Source organism: Podospora pseudopauciseta (assembly GCF_035222475.1).
Source record: "Podospora pseudopauciseta strain CBS 411.78 chromosome 2 map unlocalized CBS411.78m_2, whole genome shotgun sequence".
Classification (NCBI taxonomy): Eukaryota; Fungi; Ascomycota; class Sordariomycetes; order Sordariales; family Podosporaceae; genus Podospora; species Podospora pseudopauciseta.
The window spans coordinates 473720-496264 of record NW_026946663.1 but is presented as its reverse complement, the minus strand read 5'-3'; the positions used below and the strand labels follow the sequence as shown (position 1 = coordinate 496264).

The window sequence follows — 22545 nt, the reverse complement described above, 5'->3', positions numbered from 1 at the left end:
CACAGTCACCGGAGCTGCGAGTCAGAGTTTTTTATTTTTCGGTCTCCCTGCTGCCCTGCCAGCGGCCGTCCAGACCGACTTCGGGGGGACTGGCGTGCTTGAGGGTGGGTTATGGCCCCGATATGATTGGCCAGGGTGAATCCGGGGCGGCAGGGACAGGCCAGAGGGTCCACCGCTTCTCAAGCTTGGATCCAGGCTCAGTTAGCTTGCCAGTGCGAGTGCGGGCGGGTGCGGGGCATTTGCTTGGAGGCAGCACTTCGTGGCATCTCCAAGGTGAGAGTGACAACGGCCGTGCCAGCACTCAGCGCGCTGTCGACCCAGACTTGTCCGATGTGGCCGCCGTTGATTGACTCACCCGACTCCGTACCAGCTCCGGGCTCTCCTGGACCGGCCGGCCTCCGCTTAGCGACAGAGCCGGGAGCCGAGAGCGTGGTTCCTGTCCAGACTTGGCGCTGTGGGGATATTCGGTGACTCTAAATTGGGACCGGAATGCCATCGGCGCTCACCTCCCGTATCGGATTGTGATTCCCATGAAGAAAGCAACATCACGTGTATCTAACATCATGCCCATGCCATGGATATGTAGAAGCCGACGGCGATGTACACGTTCTCAAGAAAACAAACCCACAGAACACTAAAACCAAAGCAACATTCCACCAGTCTGTAGACATATAATCATCTAACCCGCTTCCCTTCTCACCAGCGTGCTGTAATTTCGCTTCCCCAGGCCAGGTAGTAGGTATATCCTCCTTCTCCTCCCCTACTTCTGCTCTCTTACTTCTGCTCCCCCACTGTGTCATGTATTCCCCTGCTCTTCTCCCTCACGAGGTCGGTCCACCCCTCAAATAGCAACCCTATCAAACCCCTCCCCCTTCACACTCCCCCCCATCATCGCGCTCCTCACATTTCTCTTGAACCCCTCCCTATTACTCCTCAAATCCTCCGCCGCCTCCTTATTCAACGGGTCGCTCGCGTTCGGCTCCAAAAACAAAAACTGCAACCCCACAATCACCGCATTCAAGTTCAGCACCGGCTTCCAGTCCTCCCTCAGAATATTCAAGCACACCTTCCCCTCCAGGTCAATGTTGGGGTGGTAAATCTTCTCCCGGCACTGCACCTTGGGGGGCTCATGCGGAAAGTTGGGCGTGATGTTGAACGTGAAGGAGAACCGGCCGCCCTTGTACATGCCCTCGTCGGGCTCGATATACAGAATAAACGAGAGGATGTTGTCCGGGTCGGGGAAGTCGGTTCGCATCGTTGTGCCGAGGGAGAGTTCGCTGAGGTCTGGAGAACACAACAGACAAGAGGTCAGTATATTTTGCTGGTCGTGGTCGAGGAAGAGAAACACATACCCTTCTGCACACGCAATTGCGCCGCAGTAACTTTCTTCTTCTTTGGCCCTCCAGCAGCACCAGCGGCAGCACCATCGGAGTTCTCAGCCTTTTGCTGCTCCTTTTTCTGTTCGAGGTTTCACACCATCATCAGCATCGAACCCTTCCCCACTTTCTCCCCCCAGCCCATGCATGCGACATACCATCGACCATATCTTCAACATCTTGACTACTCTTCTTGCCCTCTCTCTCTAACTGTCTCTGGCCTCGGTTCGGAAAGGTGGGGGGGGGGAACGGGCGTAGGTCGCGTGCTTCGTGTCCGTCCTTCGCGTTAACAGTCGGCTTAGTTTCCGTTATCACTTTTACGCAGATTGAATAAACTCCGGCAGCAGCAGGCCGCGCAGGTAGAAAAGCAATTTCAGGTAGGTAAATAAGTTTTAAGACAACTTTTTGTTACTTTCTACGGGTAATAGGTTTCAGGTTGGCCAGGAACCTACCTTGCTCCGTTGGCAAATGGAGGGGCAGAAACCCAAGGTCCCAGGCACACGGATCACCCACCGCCTTGCCCCAACCTTACCGCCTTCGTAATCAGGATGGAAGAAAAAGGTGGGGGTTCTTTTCTTCCTATCCTCTCCTCAAACTACTACGAGGGAGGGAGGCAGCAACATTTTGCTCCCAACAGTTAATTGCTTAGCTATACCCCTGCTGCCTAGCTCTATCTTCTCCCTCCCATCAGATTAACCTGAAAGACGCCCACAACCGCTCCTTTTCTTTGGGCACTCTTTAGGCTCCCCGACCGACCTCCGTTAACAATGTGGGGCTGGTCCCAATGTGGGGTCCCACCTCACTCACACCTCGGAGAGCGCTTTCGGTCAGTCACAGCTGCCCATCACCGAACATCGGTGAAGAGGAACCTGGTGAGCTGAGAGGCGGAGTCATCAACTGTCGATCCCTGAAGGGACAGAATCGGAGCTGAAGGCATATCGGAGCTGATATTCAACGTCAACGTCCGGTACTCGCAACTCCGGAGCCGTAGCCATGGTATGACGTATCTGTAGGCATCGACAGCCTCGGTGAGAAAGGATACATCGTCAACTGGGTTATGTTTTCCCCCATTTCTTCTCAACTTGTTCTAGCAATGATGGAGTCATCACAATCATCAAACCAGGCAACCTGGTAAGAGAGGTAGGTATAAAGACCGCTATATATTCTGCGTAGTCACACTCAAGGCTCAGCAATGCTCTAGTAGAACACAACGCAATAAGAGAGATGGCATCAATTAAACAAAACCAAAACATCAGAAAAACAAACGCCACCGCCAATATGCCGCTCACTCTCCATGTTATGATATCCGCTCTTTTAATTTTCTCAGAATCGCAACGCACTGCAGAAAAACAACAACAACAACAACAACAACAACCACAAATACAAGATTTATATCAACCCATTTCCTTGCCCCAACCCCCCCTTGAGCTACAACAATTAAAACACACAAAATGCCCTTCATATTTTTCTCTTCTCCATGATATCCGCGCTTCATAAAGTTGATGACGTGAATTATTTTTTCCTTACCCTCTTTCCCCCACCCACTCCAGTTGCCCCGAGCCAAAACCAATCTTTCCAGAGATGAATAGTTAGAGGATAAGGAGGGAAGTTGTGAAAGTCAGAACAAGGGCCTGAAAATGTGACCATATCCGTACAGGTACCGCCCTGAAAGTACTCCGCGCCCGCGCTCGCAGAAAAACCACGAAAAAGACAAACGCTTCAACGCCGGGCAAAGCAGCACATGATACCGGTCCTGCCGAGGAACCAACAGAAACCGATGAAACGGACGATGGACAGACCGGCAGTAGCGAACAGGAGGAACTTGAAAAACCAGGCGGTTCTGGCGGTGGCATTCCGCTGTCACAAAAGTTAGCATTTTGGAATCTCATTATCAACAGGACAAAAGACTGTAAACATACCCCAGCGCCAAAAGACGAGTCAAAGTTCTCGCTGGTAATAACCACAGCCAAGAAACAGTTCGAAAATAGCCACATCACCACCAGACTCGTTCTGAAAGACTTGTAAGAGTCCTCCAGCTCCTTGGTTTCGGGCGCCTCTTCCACCTTGTACGGCGCAAGAGCTCTCCTGACAGTCTGCTCAAACATCTGATCGATATCTTCCTGCGGCTTCTCAATCTCTTCAACCAACACTTCGTCCTTCTCGCCCTTGGTGACCTGGGCCGACGGCAGCGCGTCGTTCTTGTCTGAACCCTTGGTACCCCACGACACATCGTGCCAGTTGTTGAAGGCATACACCATCAGAATGTTGATGTAGGTCGACATGAGCAGCATGTAGTAGGGGAACGAGTGGAACATGTGCCAGGGATCGAGGTACATGAAGGATGCCAAGAAGTAAAGACCGTAAATGGTAATCAGGGCCACGAGAATGACACCAGCCGCCCCCGTACCACCAAACAAGGACTCCATCGCGTTAGACGCATTGTCCAGTTTGATCTGGTCCGCAAGCGGAATCTTGAAAGCCTGGACGACGAGATAAACCGAGAGGATGATGATGTAGGCCTGGATCATGGCAAAGAGCACGTAAGACGTGATGTACGTCCACTTGGAACCCTTTGGCCTGTTACCCAGAGCCAGAATAAACTGCAGAATGACGAATGCCAGGTAGAGATACTGTAAAACCGCGTTGAATATAGGTGTGACGGTATCGCCAAATGGCCAAGCGTGGTGGAGCGCCGATGTGTTAGATGCGGGCACTGGAGTCCCGACGAGATCCATGATGACGGTGGTCGTGAGATAGTACGAAGAGAGCGAGAACCAGGTGAAGATGACGTTGAGGACGTTGTAGATGAGCTGAATGTGGAAGAAGAACATGCGGACAATGTTGTGGCCAGACTTGTACATACGTCCGAAATGCATCAGCGAGTACAAACTGGCAGCGAAGGAACCGTTCAGCCAGCGACGACGCTGCGAGATGAATTCGGGAGCACCTTCAGGCACATCCGTCTCTCCCTTGGCCGCCTTGATGTAGCTCAGATGCCACTTTTGGCCAGCCTTGGCGACCAGCTCGAAGCACAAGATACGATCTTCGGCCAAGAACATGTTCTTCTTGAAGATGTTCATGCCCTCGATACCCTTCTTGCCGAGCTGCTTGGACAAGGTGTGATCACCGTGGAAGTACTGTTCTAAAGGTCGGCCCATGATGGCTCTGAAGCGGTAGGCCGAGAAAGCACCTGGCAGCACACTGACGTAACCGAACGCAGATTCGAGGGGCTTGTCCAGAATGTTGGAAATCTTGTACTCGAAGTTCTGGACAGCGACCAGAGGGTTGAGCAGCTTCTTTCCGCCCTTGCCTACAAGCGATGGTTAGCTATTCATCATGGGAAATGCATACGTAAAATTGATAAGACCCACCTAACATTGCGTGAATCTCACCGCAGGCACCGCCAAGATCCTTGTCGTTGTAGAAGCCCTCCCAGAGAGCGAGCAACGACTTGGGACTGGGCTTGGTACCAGCATCAAGCAAGATGCACACCTCTGGGTTCAAGATGCGACCAAAGGCGTTGAAAAGCCAGCGATGCGAGTTAATCTTTTTGCTGTTTTGTTGCTTCAAGCAGAAGATGAACTGCACTGGTGGAAGGGTAGCCGGGCTGTCGTCCGTTGGCCGGATGAGCTGCTGGTTTGGCGTGACGGAGAGCTGGGTGGTGTACTCGAAGATGTGGGCAACGGTATTGTTTCCGTCAACATCCTTCTTCACCACACCATCCTGGTATACACCGATAGTGGCAAGCACGTCAAGAACGTTCTTGTCGACCTTCTCGATACCATCGAAAACCAAGCAGACTACAATCTTTTGCCAGGCAGGGCCACCCCGGTTCCAGAACGACGATTTCTTCAGGTTCACTATGTCTCTGATATTCTGCATGACGCCGTGGAGTGTTCTCGAGAGGAGAACCTTATCTTCGTTGTAGTAGGTAATGGCAATAAGAAGCTCGGTGTGCCGGTTGTACATGCGAGGGCGCAAATCGTAACCATTCTTGAGAGTGAAGTCGTTGGGATCGCAAGTGGCCGCAGTGTAGCGCATCTTGAAAAACTCCTCATTCTGGCCCTCGACGTCTCTGTACTTGGGCTGAACAGCATTTCTGATGGCACTGGGCACTGGGTAGTCGATGCTCAGAACGGAACCCTGAACGAGCTTGACCTTTCTGGTAGCATAGCGCTTCAGGCCACCAGCTGGGGCAGCGTTGGGATTTTGGCGTTGAATCCAGCTATCATCGGTCTCGGCGACAGAGTGCCCAGAGTTTCCATATTGTTGATCGCCGAATCCACCATTGGCCGACACTCCGTACTGGGGGGCACCGGCATACTCGTTGGTGTATCCGTGGGGAGGGGGAGTGGGCTGAACACCGATGCCAGCCCGCGTAGTGCCGGCATTGGGTGTGTACGACTCGGTCAAGCTGTATGCCGAGACTGGACGAACTGGAGGAGTTCCGGCGCCCAAACGACTGTTGTCGTAGGCCTGGTTGTCGTTGAGGAGAGAGGCCTGGACTTCATCGTCGTTCTGCCAGATCATTCAGATATTAGCAACAAAGCACCCCGCCTGCCATCCTCCACAGTATGGTTTGGTGGCTTACCTGTCCATGGGGACCGCCGAGGTTCTGCAACGGGTGGTCTTCATAGCCGTCTCCACGGCCACCAGCGCCGTGGTACGCCATGATGGAGTCGCGGCTCGCTTCTGCGAGAAATAGCTGAAATCAAGATCTACTCGAAAGATTGGAATATTCTGGGTATTTTGCAAGATTCTCAAAGGTCGCTGGATCGTCGAGGGGGACTGTTCGTAGGGGATCGCAATGTTAGGTCGAGGTTGTTTGGGTGTTGGTTGTCAGGTCGGTCAAAGAAAAAGAGATGGTGAAGCTTGGCGCAGTTGCAGTGCGAAACGTCAGCTGCCGTTACGAGTCGTTCTGATACCCAATTCCAGGGCACGGCAGGAAGGGGAAGCGCCGGTGACCGAGTGGCACAGGACAAGATGATGTTTTCGCTGTTTGCTGCTCAGCTGGTGGCAGCAACAGCAGTGATATTCTAGGAATCGCCCGTCTCTAGAGAAGAGAAAAGAGAACGGGGAAAAAAAATACAAATGTTAAGAGAGAGGTCTCAAAAACCTGATTCAACAGCTCTCAGGAGACGGCGGCCCTGTTATGAAGTTGGTGAAGGGGGCCTGTGGCTGAGCGACAGGGATGGGCGAGGGTACTCCACCGCCTTCTTTGCTAGCCAGGGATGGCTGCGACTGCGAGCTGCTCACTGGTGACTGGCTCGCTTTCGACCCGTTCCAGTTCCAGGTTCATCAGTTGCCCACCGCCCACAGCCCGCCCACACGAACGAACGCTGGAAGAGACCGACGTCAGTGCTGTCGTCGCCGTCTTTCTCTTCTGCCAGGCGGCCCCCTGAGTGCCAAGCAGCTGTCACCTTGTCCCGGCACTCACATCTCGTTTGCCATCTCAGGAGTGTTTCATGGCCCAAGGAACATTGTTGCGAGGCAGGTTCGCCTTCTTCTTTTCTTTGAGCCCATTGAAGACCCTAGAAACATGACAGCTTCTGTGTACATACCCATCTGCAACTACTTGGTAGTTGCATTCATCATTTTGAGTTTCCACGGCGACTGGGCAGTGAGTGCTCCAGTTTTGGGAGCGTTCTTCGCACAGTCTGGACCGCAGCCGCGGGTACTGTGCGTTGGTGCCGTTTAACTCCAGATCGCCAAACCAGCCAGCATGGGCCTAGCCTTCCATTTTCAGGGTCTTCGTTTCTTCCTCAGCACTGGGGTCTGTTCATTGTGAGGTATCACGGCCTCATTGTCATTTTATCGAGCATTCGTGATATCCAATACAGTTGATCGATCAAAGCATTTGTTCCTTGATAAGAATCGAGCGTGTCGAGCTTGTTTTGTTCCTATGGGTACTCATCCCTTGAGGCCTGAAACAGCTCACCCGCTCAGCGAATGCATGACGTCCATCATGCCCTCCACAACGCCCATCATTTCTGAACTCGTCAGTCTGGAACGTCTTCAGGCTGGCACCAACTGGCACACAGTATTCCCAGTTGCAAACACGTATATCTAGACAAAATAATAGACCGAGACAAGCTTTCAGATAGCTATCAATTCCCGCTTTTTCGTCCAGAACGTTTGAGGGAAAAAAAAAAAAAAAGGGTTCAGTCTTCCAAACGGTTTCTCTTGGCAATCGACGCGGCTGCAACATCAAGGGGCCGCTGGGGCCCAACTTTATTTGGGATTACAGAGGGACAAACGGAATGTTGAAATCTCTCCTCTCCTTTTTTTGCTGTTGCTTTTCTCTCGCACGACATCACGGAAACCCACGTCTCGCCGCTTGCCACGCGTTGCACAAGATAGGAAACTTTCTCTCACGAGCAAGCAGCATGCCCTCTGTATGTGCCTACCATACGGAGGATATCTAGCATCCACCAACACGAACTGAGGTTGCCACATGCCTGTGGTTGTCTTTGGGGTTTTTTTTTCGATCTCACACGGATCACGAATCTCCATGATGGGGACAAAAGAAATCGACTTGGGGCCAAAAATAGAACACTTGGGATCCGTAAAGAAAAAAATTGCGCCGGCAAAGAGGGTCTCAGATGTGCGGAACCCTACCGGAGCCCAGATCATTCCCTCAAAGAAATATCGTCGAATGCCAACCGCCGGTCATAAAACGGAGACTTTTTAACGCAACACGCATTCCGTATCCAGTTGTTGTTGGGTGGTGGCGTGCTTGCGTAGTGAGGCTGAGCTGGCGCTACTGCTGCCCATCAAGCGCAAGATGGAGGTGCCGGCTGCTCGGATCCCGCCCAGCCTCGTTCAGAAACGTTTTTGGACGACAAAGATTCGCTGGGTTCCCTCGCCATGATTACACGAGCTGTGCATTCTTTGCGAACGATGATTTCTCTCTCGGGCTCACAGCGGCCGTGGGAATGGCATCAGCCCACTCATCTGGTGTCGTCCGGTCTGGTCTCTGCCGCTGGTGGCCCTATCTCCCGTTCTCACTGAAGCGGCCGGTGGGATTGTGACATCCCGTCGGATCTCTCACTGCGATGATGGCCTCGAAGGCCATTGTCATTTTGTTTCGACATTTTATTTCAATCTCTCTCGCTTCAGCTCTGTCAGAGGTTGCATTCGTCGAGGCTCGTCTCACAAGATCTTATAAGCGCCTTCGAGTCCGAGGCGGATGCACAAAATCTCTCTGTCGAATGATGTTGTTGTGCAAGCGCTCACCGACCAACAGAACACTGCCATGCACTGCAAACTCCGGACATGATTGCTGCGTTGTCAGTCATCCTTCTACCAACATTCACAGGGAAATCCTTCTCCATGTGGTGAGGTTCAGTTTGGGTCTGTCAGCCAACCCAATCATACATATAGATGCCTGACTGCGGTTCGCAAGGCTTAAGCCATTCCCGCTGAAGGGTTCAGGGTCCAAAGGTCTCTCAAGCCACAGTCTGGACTTCAAAAGCCTTACAATTGCACCGTATTAGTTCACGGTCCGAGCCGTCAGGGGAGCTTTCGGATGGTAGAAAGTGCTTCGGTGCTCAGCACAGGTGATGATCCGAGTGGTGCTGCTAAGGCTCAGTCTATCCTATAGGTCCGGTCGATCACCGAACATTTGAAATTCGGCTGCGCCATGTCTGTCACCTCAACCCAACGCTCGACATATGCGCCGTCAACGCTACCGGTTGGCCCTGACTCTCGGATTGCTCCGGTCACGATAGGTCCGTGAACTTGGACTCGACACTGTCAAACCTAATCTTTGACGGGAATTCAAATTGCGTCTCTCTGCAACCCTGGAGTTGAGGTGAGCTGTGGCTCGAAGACGCTCAACGATGACTGACATGCATCCGCACTATCAGACAAGACATCACCTTGCTCGCCACCGCCAGGGAAACAGACAGTCAGCTTTATATCAACTGCATTCCAAGCCAGCAGCACATCTAGATTTCTAGATTTCCCCAGATTCGTGTTTAGCCTAAAATCCACATCGACGATATACGTCAGGTTTCGTGTACAGACCAACTGACCACTCGGGAAATGTAAATGCAGCGTAACATCACCCACCCGGTTCCCTTTCCGACGATATAGTGCTCCCTTCCCTGTTTTTTTCACCCGCAGCGGTAGAACTATGCAGGAAGACGGGAATGGGAAGCACTATATCTCTGAAAATTTCATGCGGGTTACTATGGGGGATATGAAATACGAAAGATGACAGTTGGGGTCTGGACTTGCTGTAGTGATGATGACAATATGGACTCGTTTCGGGAATAACGACATGTTGTTAAGAGTTGATGTCAGGATATCATTCCAAAACAACGGCTCCCATGCATGAAAGGATACCCAGCCATGAAGGTTTGAGGTCTCCTACTCCTCAAACCTCAACATAGGATATCCCCGTCTCCCCATCTCGTGTCAAGTCTCTCAAGCCACCATGCCTGGGATCGGATATCCACATATACCCATCAGAAACAAAAACAACCCGAAACACCCTCACGGGTTTCTTGGGGACTGGGACCACCAGGATTTGCCCGGTATATTATCCCGAGACTATGCTTTCTATAGGTCCCGCACATAACATTGCATGTTCGGCTCGTGAGGTTTTGCAGCTGAGTAATATACACCCGAGACACACAAAGCTGGAAAAATATGGCATGGCTATGGTAGTGTAATGACGGTGGTTGGTTGCCCGTTGTTGGAACTTGCTCAATTGGTGTTGGACCTTCCATGGTAAGGTCAGCAATAACAGCACCACACCACCACCGCAGGTCTGCAGGAACTATTTGATGGGTCTTGTTAAGAAAAGAAACTGTGGCTTGGCGGTAGGAAGGGGGGTTGTCCAATCAGCGACGACTTCAAGTTGAGTCTAGAAATCTTGATAGGACATCTTCTTGATCATTTCCCCAGAAGTCGTCGTCAACGCGGGGTCGGAAATCCATAAATTGATGCAAATTCAGAATTGATCTGCAACCCATGCATTCGTATGTATGGCTTCGGGATTTCGAAAAAGGCGTTGAAACCTCTGGCCTGGGCGTGGTCCGTGATTGGGTGGAAGGGATTCACATGTGGAGCATGCCTTGGCAATGGTGGGCTGGGCTGAGTGGGACCTACCGAGCGATTGTTGTCGCGGGGAAATCCTCTTTGGGAAGGCGAGAGGTATAAGCGAATTTCATGCCACGTTTGAGCTGTGGCAAGAAGAGCCGATATGCTCCATCAGTGAGGCAATTGATTGCGATGTTATTGATAGAAATGAAAAGAGAGAGGATGGTGATGATGTGAAAAGCTCATCAATGTTCTGGAAAGGCACCAAAAAGAAACATGGAAGTGTGCTCCCGTAATGCTAATGCCGTGCCACAAGAGAGAATCCAGGGGCCAGGCCAGGCGTGGTTGATCGAGCGAATGGGGCGTTGGTGTCGCCCTCCAGGACGTTTTCGCTAAACCGCTGCGGGGCGCCTGAGTGTGGCTCTGCCCTCCTGACTGGCCCCTTGGCCAAATTGAGGGAGGAGCCAGGTCCAAGTTCCAGGTCCTTCAGCCAAATCCTCCACCCTTCCCGCCTTCCGCCTTCTTGCCTCGCAGCGAGGTTCCTGGCGTCCCATCTTCAACATCAACCACGCGCCCTGTTGCTGTTGTTGTTGTTGTTATAACTGTCAAGAAGCTCTGTATTCATTATTTCAATTCGTTCTATTTTATCAAACCAAATGTGTTCCGTTCTTTACTGAGCTAGTCTCAATCGTCACTCGTTTCAACTCATCATCCTGTCCTCTCTGCTTGCGCCCGCCGCCGAGTGCGAAACCCGACCGACGACGCAAACCATCCCCTTATACCGTTTCGATTTTCTTCATCTGATACGATAAGCTCTCGGGTCACAAACGAACAATTCACGCGCGTGGAATAGATAGACGTTGAGCAAGTGGTCCAGGCTTGGCCCGTTACACATCCTCGAGATCGGCACAGCGTAACGAACAGGTCACCCAAACACCAAACAGCATCGCCCTTTTTATATATTCCTCACCCCGCCTCACGAACGTCTCAGGTTTCTTGCTCACCATGGCCGACATGTTCGATTCACATGGCGCGGCCGCCATGTCCTTCTCGACGCTATGGAAGCGCCAGGAAGTCTGTGTTCAGTGCAACAAGGGACAACAACCCGTCTGCCCAGAGAATTGCGACCAGACGACACATGAATGCATCATGATCCCCGAGACATGCAAGCAATGTGCTCATATGATCTGCCAGCCTCTCGATCCAGCCATGCTTCCCTCCAGACCCTCGCAACCGTCGACCAATGTCGGTGCCATCGCTGGTGGAGTGATTGGTGGTATCGCGGCCGTTGTCATTCTCTCGTACTTGGTATGGAGGTTTTGCGTGAAGTCTAGGAGGCAGCAGCAACCAGTTGCCCAGGAGGTCTGGGAAGATTCAGCTGAGCATATGGATGGGGAGAAGAACTTTGCTCAACGCCGGGATTATCGTGCCTCCACCCATACTGTTCACTCGATTGCCTCCACCGTTCTTACCCGCGCTTCGAACATCATCCAGATCGCCTATATTCCCGGGGTTACCAACAGAGCCACAGCCTCTCCCACAGTGTTGGTTCCTCCCGTTCCGCCAATTCCTGCCAGTCACTCGCAGGCCGGCACTCCATCGAGCACAGAAGATCAGCATTTCTTCATCCCGGGTGACTTGCGTGATTCGACTTACTCTGGCATCTCCTCTTACACTGATCGTACTTCCTACGCCCGGACCTCGTACGCCCCGCGCTCCAGCGTGGCGTCCACCATCTATGGAAAGAGCGCCGTTGTTGTGGCTCCCGCGCAGACGGGTATGCGAGCGAAGCCGGCCATGGTTAGTGTCCGGTCGGCCAACTCCAACAACTCTAGCGGCACCGCCACTCCCCCAGTTCCCACTGTCGACTACGAGAAGTACTCTTCTCTCCGGCCGCCAAGTCCCGCCAACAGCACTTTCAGCGTCGGGTCTACCTTCTTGAACAATGCCAGCACCCACACAGCCACGCCGGCTAGGGCTATGGTTGTTCGGGTTGGAAGCATCAAGAAGTTGAACGGCAACAGCACCAGCAGCAAAGCGAGATCAGAGCAGGATACCCTCTCTTCCCCTATCACCGTCTCGGGCGATACCTATAGAGACTCCACCGCCGCTACCATCATTGTTGACTCGCCACAAACGAACGATCTCGGACCGTTTTCTGACCCACCGAAGCCGTCTCACAACAGCAGCATCAGTAGTAACAACCTCAGTGCTGTCATCGAGGAGGCGACACGACGGGCGTCTCAAAGAGACTCTTCTGTACCAGTCAAGAACCGGGAAAGGAGTCCATTCGGCGATGAGCATGCCGCACCATGAGGTGTTTTTTGGATGGCCTTTTTCTTTTGATGTGTTCTTGACTTTTTTGAACTGACGATATCCTGGTGTATTTGGGGAGCAACTTTACTCTACTTCTTTGTGATCTACTTTTTCGGATGAAACGGTCGTGGAAATTTTTATATTTTCTTATGTTTTGGATTTCTTGATATATCGGACCCCTCTTGAAAATGAGGGCAAGAACAGATAAGAAGCGGGCGTTAAAATGGGTTTTTTTTGTTGTGTATCTTATTTGGGTGGAGGGGAATGACCGGCCTGCGGTGAAGCGGGTGTATGAAGCTTGAGAGTGTATTGGATTCTTTTGGGGGAGAGTGTGAAGGTGGTTTTATGAGATGGTAGTAGGAACAGGTTCCAATACATGAGTTGTGGGCTTGACTTTGTGTTGCTGTGACTGGACTTGTGTTGATGTGTTGTTGAAGTGAATGGAATGCCCCTGAACCCCTTAATCCAGCGTTCATGCTCTGCTTGAGTTGACTTGATCACCTTCAACACATTGGCCCCCATAACAGGTGCTGTTCATCATTAGCCCTACTGGCTATTTTCCATCAAGGAATTCACATCGTGGACAGCATAATTGGAGACTGCTACTCGGAGTGAACAGGTCTTGAATATCTATTGAGAGGTCTTTGAAGATGGTTGAAAGGCACTGAAGAGTAATCTCGACATAGTCTCAAGGCCTCGCTATCAGAATACTGGTGGGCCATGTATAGAAGTTATGTTGGTGAATCATGGATGAGGGAAAACAGCTCTCTATTTGGGTGTCTTTGATTTCCTTGGGGCATCAAGTTGGCGGTTGATTCAGCTCCCAAAATCTAGGAATGTCTCGCTTCATGTATTCCCACTTCACAACAGAATTGCTTCATCGTCTGAGAGCTGGCAGGACGCTTCAGTCTGTCATCCCCTTCTTTCAAGCTCAAGATTTCTCCGAAAGGGACGGTCAAAAACCCTCCAGATGTAGTACATAGCGCGAGGCTGCCTGCGCCTGGTTTCTATGGGCTCTTTGAGGCCTTGCTGTCAAAACAGCAATTCTGCCCGCCGTTTGGAAGGATGAAGGCGGGATTGGTTGGGGTGGTGTATGGAGGAGTATCTCCCTCTTTGATGCTAAAATGATTCCCAAAGAGATAGGAGGGCCAGTTGGGCATAGCTTTTTAGTGGTGCAAGATACCTGCCGAGATCCAAATTCTAAATAGCGACAACCTCAGCCTCGAAGCTCTAAATGACAAACTACCTACCTTGCATAAGTGGTGACACAAACAAGCCTTCTCGGGAAGGCCGTTGTGAAAATCCCTTCTTGTTAGCTATCAAAGCTTTGTTCATAGAGACAACAAGAAAAACCTTGGAATCGTGCTCCGAGGATACAGATAAACTTAGGTACATGACGAGGCTGTGAAATCTCAAGGGAACTCATCGTCGCCGACTTTCCATTTTTGAGAATCTCTAAATCGGGTGTCTCCCCCCTATATACGGCCTGTGTAATAACTCGACTCAACCTCTGCCTATACTTTGGGTAGAGATCATATATTAACCCTTGGTTCATCATTATGGCGACATTTTTCTCCCTACGTGTCTACTTAAACAAGAGAGCGCCTTTTAGGTCACAAAATCTTGAGTTTTACAGTGAGCACCAATTTTCAGGTGCGGTTGGAGTTTTTGCAATTGTATTGGGAGGGACTGCAAAGAGTTGCACCAACAAGACGGATGATACATGAAAGACAGGCTCTTCGTCTATCAGGAACCATACATTTCTCCAAGACTCGTGCCAAGACAGTTACTGTCCATTGTCAGTCTTGAGGGAACCTACGCTTTCCTTTCCTAGGGGAAGAGTAGCAAAGCAATAGCTTCGGTAGATGGCGTCATCCATGGCAGCGCTCTTGACAGGCGTAGATATATTATCGTCTCCCTCTGCTCAACCCTCCCTTCAATTTTTCCAAGCCACCATCGCCAAATGAGAAAACAGGCAGATCTTATTCTTCTCCCTCTCCACCCTTTTTGAAAAAATTGCGAAGGTTCTTGCCGATTGATACAGTACAAGACAGCCGGGAAGCAGCACCCGCGCACGTTCAAAACCCACGACCTGCTAAAGATGATCCCAATGCGTGGAAGTAAGGTAGGCACGATGTAGGACCTCGATGATGGATGAGTGGTTGAACATTTCTTCAGAGCGTGTGATGCTGTCTTGGGTTTGTGCCTTTATAGCTGGGGCTATTCAGGGATATTTGTAAAGCGCAAGAAGAAAGGTACCGAGTCTAGTTGGATAGAATAGTACAAGGGTCCCTGAGATAGCACCAGTCGTTGTCCACGATAACCGAGATACAATCCATCTTCACGAATGAAGTGTAAAGTCAGAACCCAAGTATTATCCATCTATCCAATGTCATACGACAGTCTTTTGCCTCAACTCAAATATTCTAATCAAGAACTACCAAAGTCTCGTCGTCTTCTTTTAACAAGATTCAATTCGACGTATCCTTCTCTCCAGTAAATGAAGGACTGTCCAAAGTCCATAAACCCGTCCCCCCGAACTAAAACTTTCGCTGACAACATCACGTTGAACCAATGTCAAGGCCCCGTCCTCCAACACACACACACACACACACACACACACACACACACACACACACACACACACACACACACACACACACACACACACACACACACACACAGAAAATTCCAACAAATTATCCACGATGTCCCCCTAAATCCGCTTACCTCCCACCTCCCTATCATCATCTCAACCAGAGCAGCGCGTGCAGCCACACAGCCCGCCATAACGACGGGCATCTATAACCACATCGCAAGCCGAACAACAATCCCAAGAAAGGTTGCGATGGAAAGAGCCAGGCAGCCTCGCAAGCGAGCACCAGAGGACACCAAGTCCGAAGTTCTCATCCACTATCAACATCGTCCCATCACTGCTGATCACAGAAAACCCAGGCCCGCCCTTAGTGCGTGAGGAAGGTGGACTCGAAGCCAGAAGACCCGTATATACCGGACCTGTGCTTGCCTTGTGTTATCGCCCGCTGCGACAAGCATGACGGGACATGCTGGGTACGCACGCGGCGGGTTTGAACGACAATATTTGATAGTAGGTACGTCGATCCTCTTCTACTAGAGATATGAAACGTTCACAGCGTCCCGCTTTATTGTGGAGGTGGTATACGAAGGTATATATTGCAAAAGTTGTAAGGTGAGAAGAGCCAAGTCAGAAAATAAACTCTGTTGAATCAAAAGACAGGTCTTTGACGTATGCAGTCTAGAGACAGATATCATGTACTACTTCCAGGACATTTTGAGATTGGTGATTTGACGAGAGCTTTTGGGGCTGTAACAGGAGGGGACTGGTCTTGTGTCTGTCGGCTAAAACGGAGTGTTTGTTGACTTTTTGAGGATCAAAATGGCGGAACGGCCAGATTAAAATTGTGATTGGGAGAGCCCAAACTGGTGGGAAGATTTGAGAGATGTGGTAGCGTCTACAGAGATTGGTATTCAGGCGTTACCTCTGTTGTTGGACATATAACGTGACGGGAAGGGTTACCCTGCCACACCATACGTAGATAAACTAAAGGCGTAGCGCATGTATTTCGTTTTGAATATTTTCTTGTTGGCTACGTTGTGTAGCGTATGTAGGTACCTACTTAGCATGTGTTGTCAGGTTCGGTGTTAAGATTGTTTGGCTGAGCTGTGATGAAGTTATAAACCCATATGCTGGTACTTCCAGTATTCCCTGAATAATAAATCTCGATATACTGTACGGGACTTTTGCTATTGCTGATCTTTACTCTTCAGGTTCGCTATGCAATCCCCTCAAAGACGTGAACCAGTCTCTCAACCAACCATTACACCTCCGGGCATTCCCGGCTTTCCCCCGTTGGCCTAATCATTCTTCCCCTCACTTATACTCAATCTTAAACCAGATCATGACTGTCTCATCACCTTTTCACATCACACACCACCCATTATTACCCCCAATACCCACCATCTCAATGCCCGACCCCTCCCTCACCGGCGTCAAAGCCCTCACCTTCGACATCTTCGGCACAGTAGTAAACTGGCGCCCTCACATCATCTCCACCCTCCGTGCTCTAGCCCCTCCAACCTTCAAAGAAGTAGACTGGCCCCTCTTCGCCCTCAAATGGCGCCTCTCCCACGGCAAGTTCTGCGGCTCCTACCTCCCCTCCCCTTCCAACCCCTTTAAAACAACCGACTCCCACCACCGTGACTCCCTCCCCGCCCTCCTCACCGAATTCTCCCTCCCCCCCGACACCTTCTCCCCCTCCCAAATCGAGCTCCTAGTCCAAACCTGGCACGAGCTCACACCATGGCCCGATTCCGCTGCCGGGATCGCCAGACTGAAAAAGAGGTTCAGGACGGCCATGTTATCTGACGGGAACAAGTCATGCTTGGAGGATCTGAACAGAAACGGCCACCTGGGATATGACGAGATTTGCTCCTCGGAGGACTTCAAAGCTTACAAACCTCACCCGAGCGTCTACTTCGGAGCATGCCAAAAGCTAGGCCTGGAGCCAAAAGAAGTGGCCATGGCGGCAGCTCACCTAGGAGATCTAGCCGCCGCACACAAACTTGGCTTCAAAACCGTCTACGTCGAGCGTCCAGACGAAGAGAGATGGAGTCTCGACGAGGAGAGATACGAGAAAGCAAAAGAGTGGGTGGATCTCTGGGTTGGGCTTGACGACGGAAAGGGTGGGTTGGAGGAGGTGGCGAATAGGTTGGTTGGGGAGGAAGAGTAAAAGTGATGTGGGATGTGATATGACAGACGGGGTTGTACTGTGCTAAAAGCGGCTCGTCGGGAGCTCCCATGTCGGATCACAGGCTCACAGGCCAGCCCCTGAGACGATGGACTCTTGATTTATGCGTCCCCGCATTAACAGCTGGTCCCGTGAGCTTGCCAAGGAGGGATATATCCTTGTTTGGTTGGGGAGGGATATGTCATATATGATACTCGTGAAGGCAAACATACTGACAGCTCTCATTCAACAACAGTTAGCAGAATTCAGTTTCAAAAAAATCAGAGCCCAATGCTCAGGAATCTGGGGCAAAGCAAAGTATCCAAAGAGGCTCCCGCCAACTGCACTTAGTGTTACACTTGGTCGTCCTGCAACAGGGTAGACCGATTATCGTGAGTGTACAGACGTACAGCAGGAGGCGTTAGACTTGATAGAAAGGCCCACACATTTATTGAGGGAAAGCCCACCCGACAACAGCGGATGATGGCCCCGTTTCAACAAGCAGGCTGCACGTGGGATAGAGTGTGTGACGGGGAAGCAGCAGTGTAGATGCAGATAGTTTTGACGCCGCATAGCTCCGCTGTCTGCATGGAATCGAAGCTAGGGAAGCGGGGAGGGAGCTTACCGCTGTAAGTGGGCAATCTATTTGTTTTGTGCCACGATCTCGTGTCTGTCTGGACATGTTGCCGCCCCGAGGCATGTACACGCGGACAGCCCTGGGCGAAAGGACTTTCTCCCGGGCCGAGCGACGAGACCGGCTGCTGTTAGGTATGGGGGTGTCACGGTCCGTATGAAGGCCGCCGTAGAGGTAGACGTGAGATCGCCGTGACCACCGTGTCGTCCGGGCGATCTTGCCGTTCTTTGTTGCAAAAGTCACAAACCTATGGGCGCCAACCTCGGATCGATCTAAACCGTTTGCTTGCCGCAAGATTCGTCGACACAGCCGTAGAGCGCGGCTAATCGTCTGGACTTGTCTGCTCGCAAGAGAACCCGATGTCGGTGGCAACCCAATTGGAGGGGGAAAAGAAGACAAAGCGGCACGGATTCCATGTTGGGGATTGGTTGGAGTACCGGTTTTGTTCCAGAGACCTGGGGAACGTAGTGAGTGAGGAGAGAGGTTGTCCCGCAATCGTCCCGCCGTCAAAGTATCCAATACATTGGATTACATGGGTCGGGGCTGCGGGCAACCGCCTGGTCATCTGCATCTGCAAGCTTACACACCTCGATAGCGAGCGAGAGGCTGACAAGTTGAAGCTGCCGAGGTGCTCTATGCTCTGGTGCCCTGCAGACTCGAGGCCACGGCAATGCTGTGCTGGCCGCAGGAAGGGAAGGTTGAGGGCCGCAGCATGTTGCGCCAACGGGTCGGCACCAGCATCCGGGCTGTTGTATTCCTAAGAAGTTTGAATCTCACGACTGTTTTACCCACACTTTGTCCGCGGCTGGTAACGGGGGGGGGTATTGGCATGTGTCTAACGTCTTTAGCCCTGATGCCGGCCCGGATTAGCAATTGCGAATGCCGGCCAGCCAAGGGCGAGAGTTCTCGGGGTGAGGTCTGTCTGATGATTCTTGGCGAGATGTCATGTTCTGCAATCTGTCTTGCATCGGGAACACAGGCCTGGCCCAGGCGGTCGAGCGAAGACAGGACCGCTCGCCTTGCGGGCAGCCAGTGGTGGAGAGTGGGGCACTCTAGTGGTAGGCGGGAATGCGCTCGTGCCAGTCCGAGGCACCTGCGTCTGCACCTCAGAGAGGTCACTGACATTGAATCTCGGTCCTCCAACATCAGGACTGTGTGCCGTGAATGGATTGAGTTAAGGTCGGATAGGAAAGGAAAGGTCCAGTTCACCTTTGTTTACCTTTCCCAGCCTCAGCTCAACGGACCCGCCGGATGTACTTGTTTGGCGAGATATCCAGGTCCCTCATATGCTGGTTGTCCATCATGGGGCCCATGGGATATGGGGTCAGACCACCGAGTCTTTGTTGACAGGTATTGCCCAAGGCAGTGTGGTGATCTGGAACCTCCAGGTATTTGGAGAGAGAGGTTCCAGGTTGCTTGTGATTTTCTTATTAAGCCGTTCTTGAGGGTATTACTGCTACCCCCTACCGGTTTCCATCAAAACTTCTCCGATTGCCCGCGGCCTCAGAAGAACTCGGTAGAAAAATAATCTTTTTGTCTTTTCAAGATCAATATTTATCTCTCTCTCTCAGACCCGGGACCCTACCACGCGGATCTGAAGCCTCCAGCCGCGAGTGTCCAGGGTGGCCAAAGAGTTGGTCCCGATATCCCATCGAGCCATCCCACCCTAAAGCGTTAGGGGACTCCAAAAAAGCAAAGCCGCCCACTTCCGCCCGCATCTGTCCACCAGAGAACTCCAATACTTTTTGCTCCACCGCCGCCCTCCCTATTCTATTGCTTGGTGCTCCATACTCAACACTGCCAGCCCACCGCCGTCCTGTTACCCGTAGCTGCTGGTATCTATCCTCTCTTCTCCCAACTGCACACTCGAGTTCTTGTCTTTGCAAAAGACTTTCCCCGCCTGCGCTTTTTTGCCGTCCCGAGCCGGAGCATCTATCTACCTCTTCGTATACACTTGCTTCACTATCCACTGCCTACTTCACTACCTACTTACCATCTACCCTTCACCACAACCACCACCCGAACTCTCAGGCAACGCAGCGCACGCCCGCACTTACTACACCACCATCATCCGCAACGCACGCACCAATCCCCGTCAACTACCTACCGTGGCAACGACCTCTTCTCGAGTCCTTGTTTTCCGTGCCTTTTGTGCTGCGTCTCTCCCGTCGGTCGCCCCTCTCCATCGGCCCAGTTCTAAGCTGCGCGACTAGCTCCGCCCGGTGCCGGTACTCTTCTCTTCCGCCAAAATCCATCGCACCACCAAACCCACCCAGCCTTGCTCCGTTTCCACCCACGCATCCCCTTCTCGTTCGATAGCCTCGCACCACCTCCGAGAACTCTGCTAACCACGACTACATCCCAATACTACATTCGCAACAATGGCGGGCAAAATGGTACTATACAAACTGGTGGTGCTGGGGGACGGTGGCGTGGGGAAGACCGCTCTTACTATTCAACTTTGCTTGCAACACTTCGTCGAGACAGTATGTTTTGTTTTTGTCTTGTTCACCCTCCCTTGTGCCATCTTGGACTAACCCATAATCTTCCCTTCCTAGTATGACCCTACTATTGAGGACTCGTACCGAAAGCAAGCCGTAATTGACAACCAAGCCTGCATGCTCGAGGTGTTGGACACGGCGGGGCAGGAAGAGTACACAGCGCTGCGAGACCAGTGGATCCGAGACGGCGAGGGCTTTATCCTAGTGTACAGCATCTCGTCCCGCTCGTCCTTCACGCGCATCAAGAGGTTCCACCACCAGATCCAAAGAGTAAAAGAGTCGACGGCCTCGTCGCCTTCATACCCAGGGTCACCTATCTCGGCGGCTAACCCGGCGGCACCCGTGCCAATCATGCTTGTGGGGAACAAGAGCGACCGTATTGCGGAACGCGAGGTATCTACACAAGAAGGGCACGCTCTGGCGCGCGAGTTGGGATGCGAGTTTGTCGAGGCGTCGGCCAAGAACTATATCAACGTGGACAAGGCCTTTTACGATGTGGTTAGAATTCTCCGGAGACAGCGCCAGGCCGCTTCCCAGCCCCTCTCGCCAACCGGCAGCAGCAAGTACGAATCAAGGAGGGCCGATTCGACCATCCAGTCCAAGGAAAGCCGATACCGACGCACACAAAGCGAGCGTCGCAGGGGGTGTGTCATATTATGAGCGGCTTCCTTCGGTCCCTCGCCTCGCCGCCACTCAGTCATATTTTCCCTTCTGGCAACCGACGTCTTGAATACACAACACCCCCGTGTTCCTGGCAGCCGGGTTTGCGCGAAATTTTGGGCTCGATATGCACGCTGGCCATTTTTTTCGCAAAGCTTTTTTACGAAAACTAATATGCATCTGGATTTTAATTTTGGCAGCTTGCGATTCGTTGTCTTTATCTCTTCTTTCCGAATTCCTCGGCATCTTGTTGCTCAATTTTCGACAACCATTTCCCGCAGCAATCGAATTCAACCATTACCCATTTCACCGACACGGCGAATGGCGCATTAAATCAAAAGAGGGCATCATTGGGGCGTAAATATCCATTTCGTTTCTTTCGACAAAGGGGGAGAGGGGGGGAGAGGTGCGGGTTCATTCTCTTTTTTTATCGCCAAATCAAATCTTGAGAAGATCTCTTTTTTCGGGCAAGCCGCTGCAGTTGCTTTATTTTCGGAGTCATCAAGGAGGGAGCGTATGTCTATTCAACCCGAGGCATTGATGATGAAAGGATGATCTGGAAGGCATTGGATTCTAGGCCACAGTTTGGGGGAGGGATAGGTGGTGTAATACCTGCATTTTTCAGGGCCTACAGGATCAAATCATTTCTTTGGTAAAAATGGAAGGGGGAAATGACACAAAAATTGGGGAAGAAGAAGGGCAGGCGACTGGTTTCGCTACGAAGAAAGAGAGAGAGATGGAAGGGGAAGAAGAGCGAGGCACATTGGGGCAACTGCAGATGAATGACACGACGGACATGGAATCACGATGATCTTAAAAGACGGCGATGGCGACGGAGGTAGTGATGCTTTTTTCTTTCTCCCTCTCCCCTCTGCCAATTCTGGGGGCCTGCCTTGCCTTTTACCACACATCATCCCACCTTACCCTTTTACCTGCTAAGTAGTTGCATAGCTCAAGAATACCCCAAGATAGTAGTAGCAAGGAAGCAAAATGAAGAAGTTAAAACAAACAATTTACATGTGACTATTGTGCTGTGAGCTTCCATCCGAATCTCCCAAACAGGTCCATCCAAATGGGATTTGCCAACCCATGTCTGAATGCTCCGTTCACGGACCCTCGAATATGCAGAACACAAACAGGGCGATTTCCAAACAGCTTTGAAGTCTGGCTCTCTACGACGTTGTTTGCCGGTACTCTTCGGGACTATCACCCGCAAATACCGGCTCTCTCTGTCGTATGTGCCT

General features: G+C 51.6%; 6 protein-coding genes across 6 annotated transcripts; 3 read left to right on the top strand and 3 right to left on the bottom strand.

Moving 5' to 3' along the window:
* Window positions 1–31: 31 nt before the first annotated feature.
* Window positions 32–496, bottom strand: QC763_0030270 (uncharacterized protein; the record flags this gene model as incomplete). The annotated part of the gene is made up of 2 exons (XM_062905509.1): window positions 32–97; window positions 356–496. The coding sequence occupies 2 exons, from the start codon at window positions 494–496 to the stop codon at window positions 32–34; spliced, it is 207 nt and encodes a 68-aa protein (XP_062767892.1).
* Window positions 497–841: 345 nt separating this feature from the next.
* UBC12 (NEDD8-conjugating protein ubc12) lies at window positions 842–2303 on the bottom strand (the record flags this gene model as incomplete). The annotated part of the gene is made up of 3 exons (XM_062909141.1): window positions 1535–2303; window positions 1353–1458; window positions 842–1284 (listed from the first exon to the last, which is right to left on the bottom strand). The coding sequence occupies exons 1-3, from the start codon at window positions 1553–1555 to the stop codon at window positions 842–844; spliced, it is 570 nt and encodes a 189-aa protein (XP_062767891.1). The 5' UTR covers window positions 1556–2303.
* Window positions 2304–2461: 158 nt separating this feature from the next.
* On the bottom strand, window positions 2462–6864 carry CHS3_3 (Chitin synthase, class 3). Its single transcript, XM_062909140.1, is given in 5 exon segments — window positions 2462–2741; window positions 2757–3233; window positions 3296–4686; window positions 4748–5894; window positions 5968–6864. 4 exon segments carry the CDS (start codon window positions 6046–6048, stop codon window positions 3096–3098), a joined length of 2757 nt encoding a protein of 918 aa, XP_062767890.1. The 5' UTR covers window positions 6049–6864; the 3' UTR covers window positions 2462–2741; window positions 2757–3095.
* Window positions 6865–11429: 4565 nt separating this feature from the next.
* Window positions 11430–12740, top strand: QC763_201030 (uncharacterized protein; the record flags this gene model as incomplete). The annotated part of the gene is made up of 1 exon (XM_062909139.1): window positions 11430–12740. The coding sequence occupies one exon, from the start codon at window positions 11430–11432 to the stop codon at window positions 12738–12740; it is 1311 nt and encodes a 436-aa protein (XP_062767889.1).
* A 4004-nt stretch (window positions 12741–16744) lies between these two features.
* Window positions 16745–17509, top strand: QC763_201020 (uncharacterized protein; the record flags this gene model as incomplete). Its single annotated transcript, XM_062909138.1, has 1 exon — window positions 16745–17509. The coding sequence occupies one exon, from the start codon at window positions 16745–16747 to the stop codon at window positions 17507–17509; it is 765 nt and encodes a 254-aa protein (XP_062767888.1).
* Window positions 17510–19332: 1823 nt separating this feature from the next.
* Window positions 19333–22325, top strand: ras2. Its single transcript, XM_062909137.1, has 2 exons — window positions 19333–20626; window positions 20699–22325. The coding sequence occupies exons 1-2, from the start codon at window positions 20522–20524 to the stop codon at window positions 21299–21301; spliced, it is 708 nt and encodes a 235-aa protein (XP_062767887.1). The 5' UTR covers window positions 19333–20521; the 3' UTR covers window positions 21302–22325.
* Window positions 22326–22545: the final 220 nt, after the last annotated feature.

Bases quoted from the DNA above. Each gene is read 5' to 3' on its own strand.
- CHS3_3 (XM_062909140.1), bottom strand. From the start codon at position 6,048: ATGGCGTACCACGGCGCTGGTGGCCGTGGAGACGGCTATGAAGACCAC. The intron at 5,895-5,967 runs GTAAGCCACCAA...ATGATCTGGCAG, and splicing joins TCGGCGGTCCCCATGGACAG to AACGACGATGAAGTCCAGGC. The intron at 3,234-3,295 runs GTATGTTTACAG...CTTTTGTGACAG, and splicing joins ACTCGTCTTTTGGCGCTGGG to CGGAATGCCACCGCCAGAAC.
- ras2 (XM_062909137.1), top strand. From the start codon at position 20,522: ATGGCGGGCAAAATGGTACTATACAAACTGGTGGTGCTGGGGGACGGT. The intron at 20,627-20,698 runs GTATGTTTTGTT...TTCCCTTCCTAG, and splicing joins TGCAACACTTCGTCGAGACA to TATGACCCTACTATTGAGGA.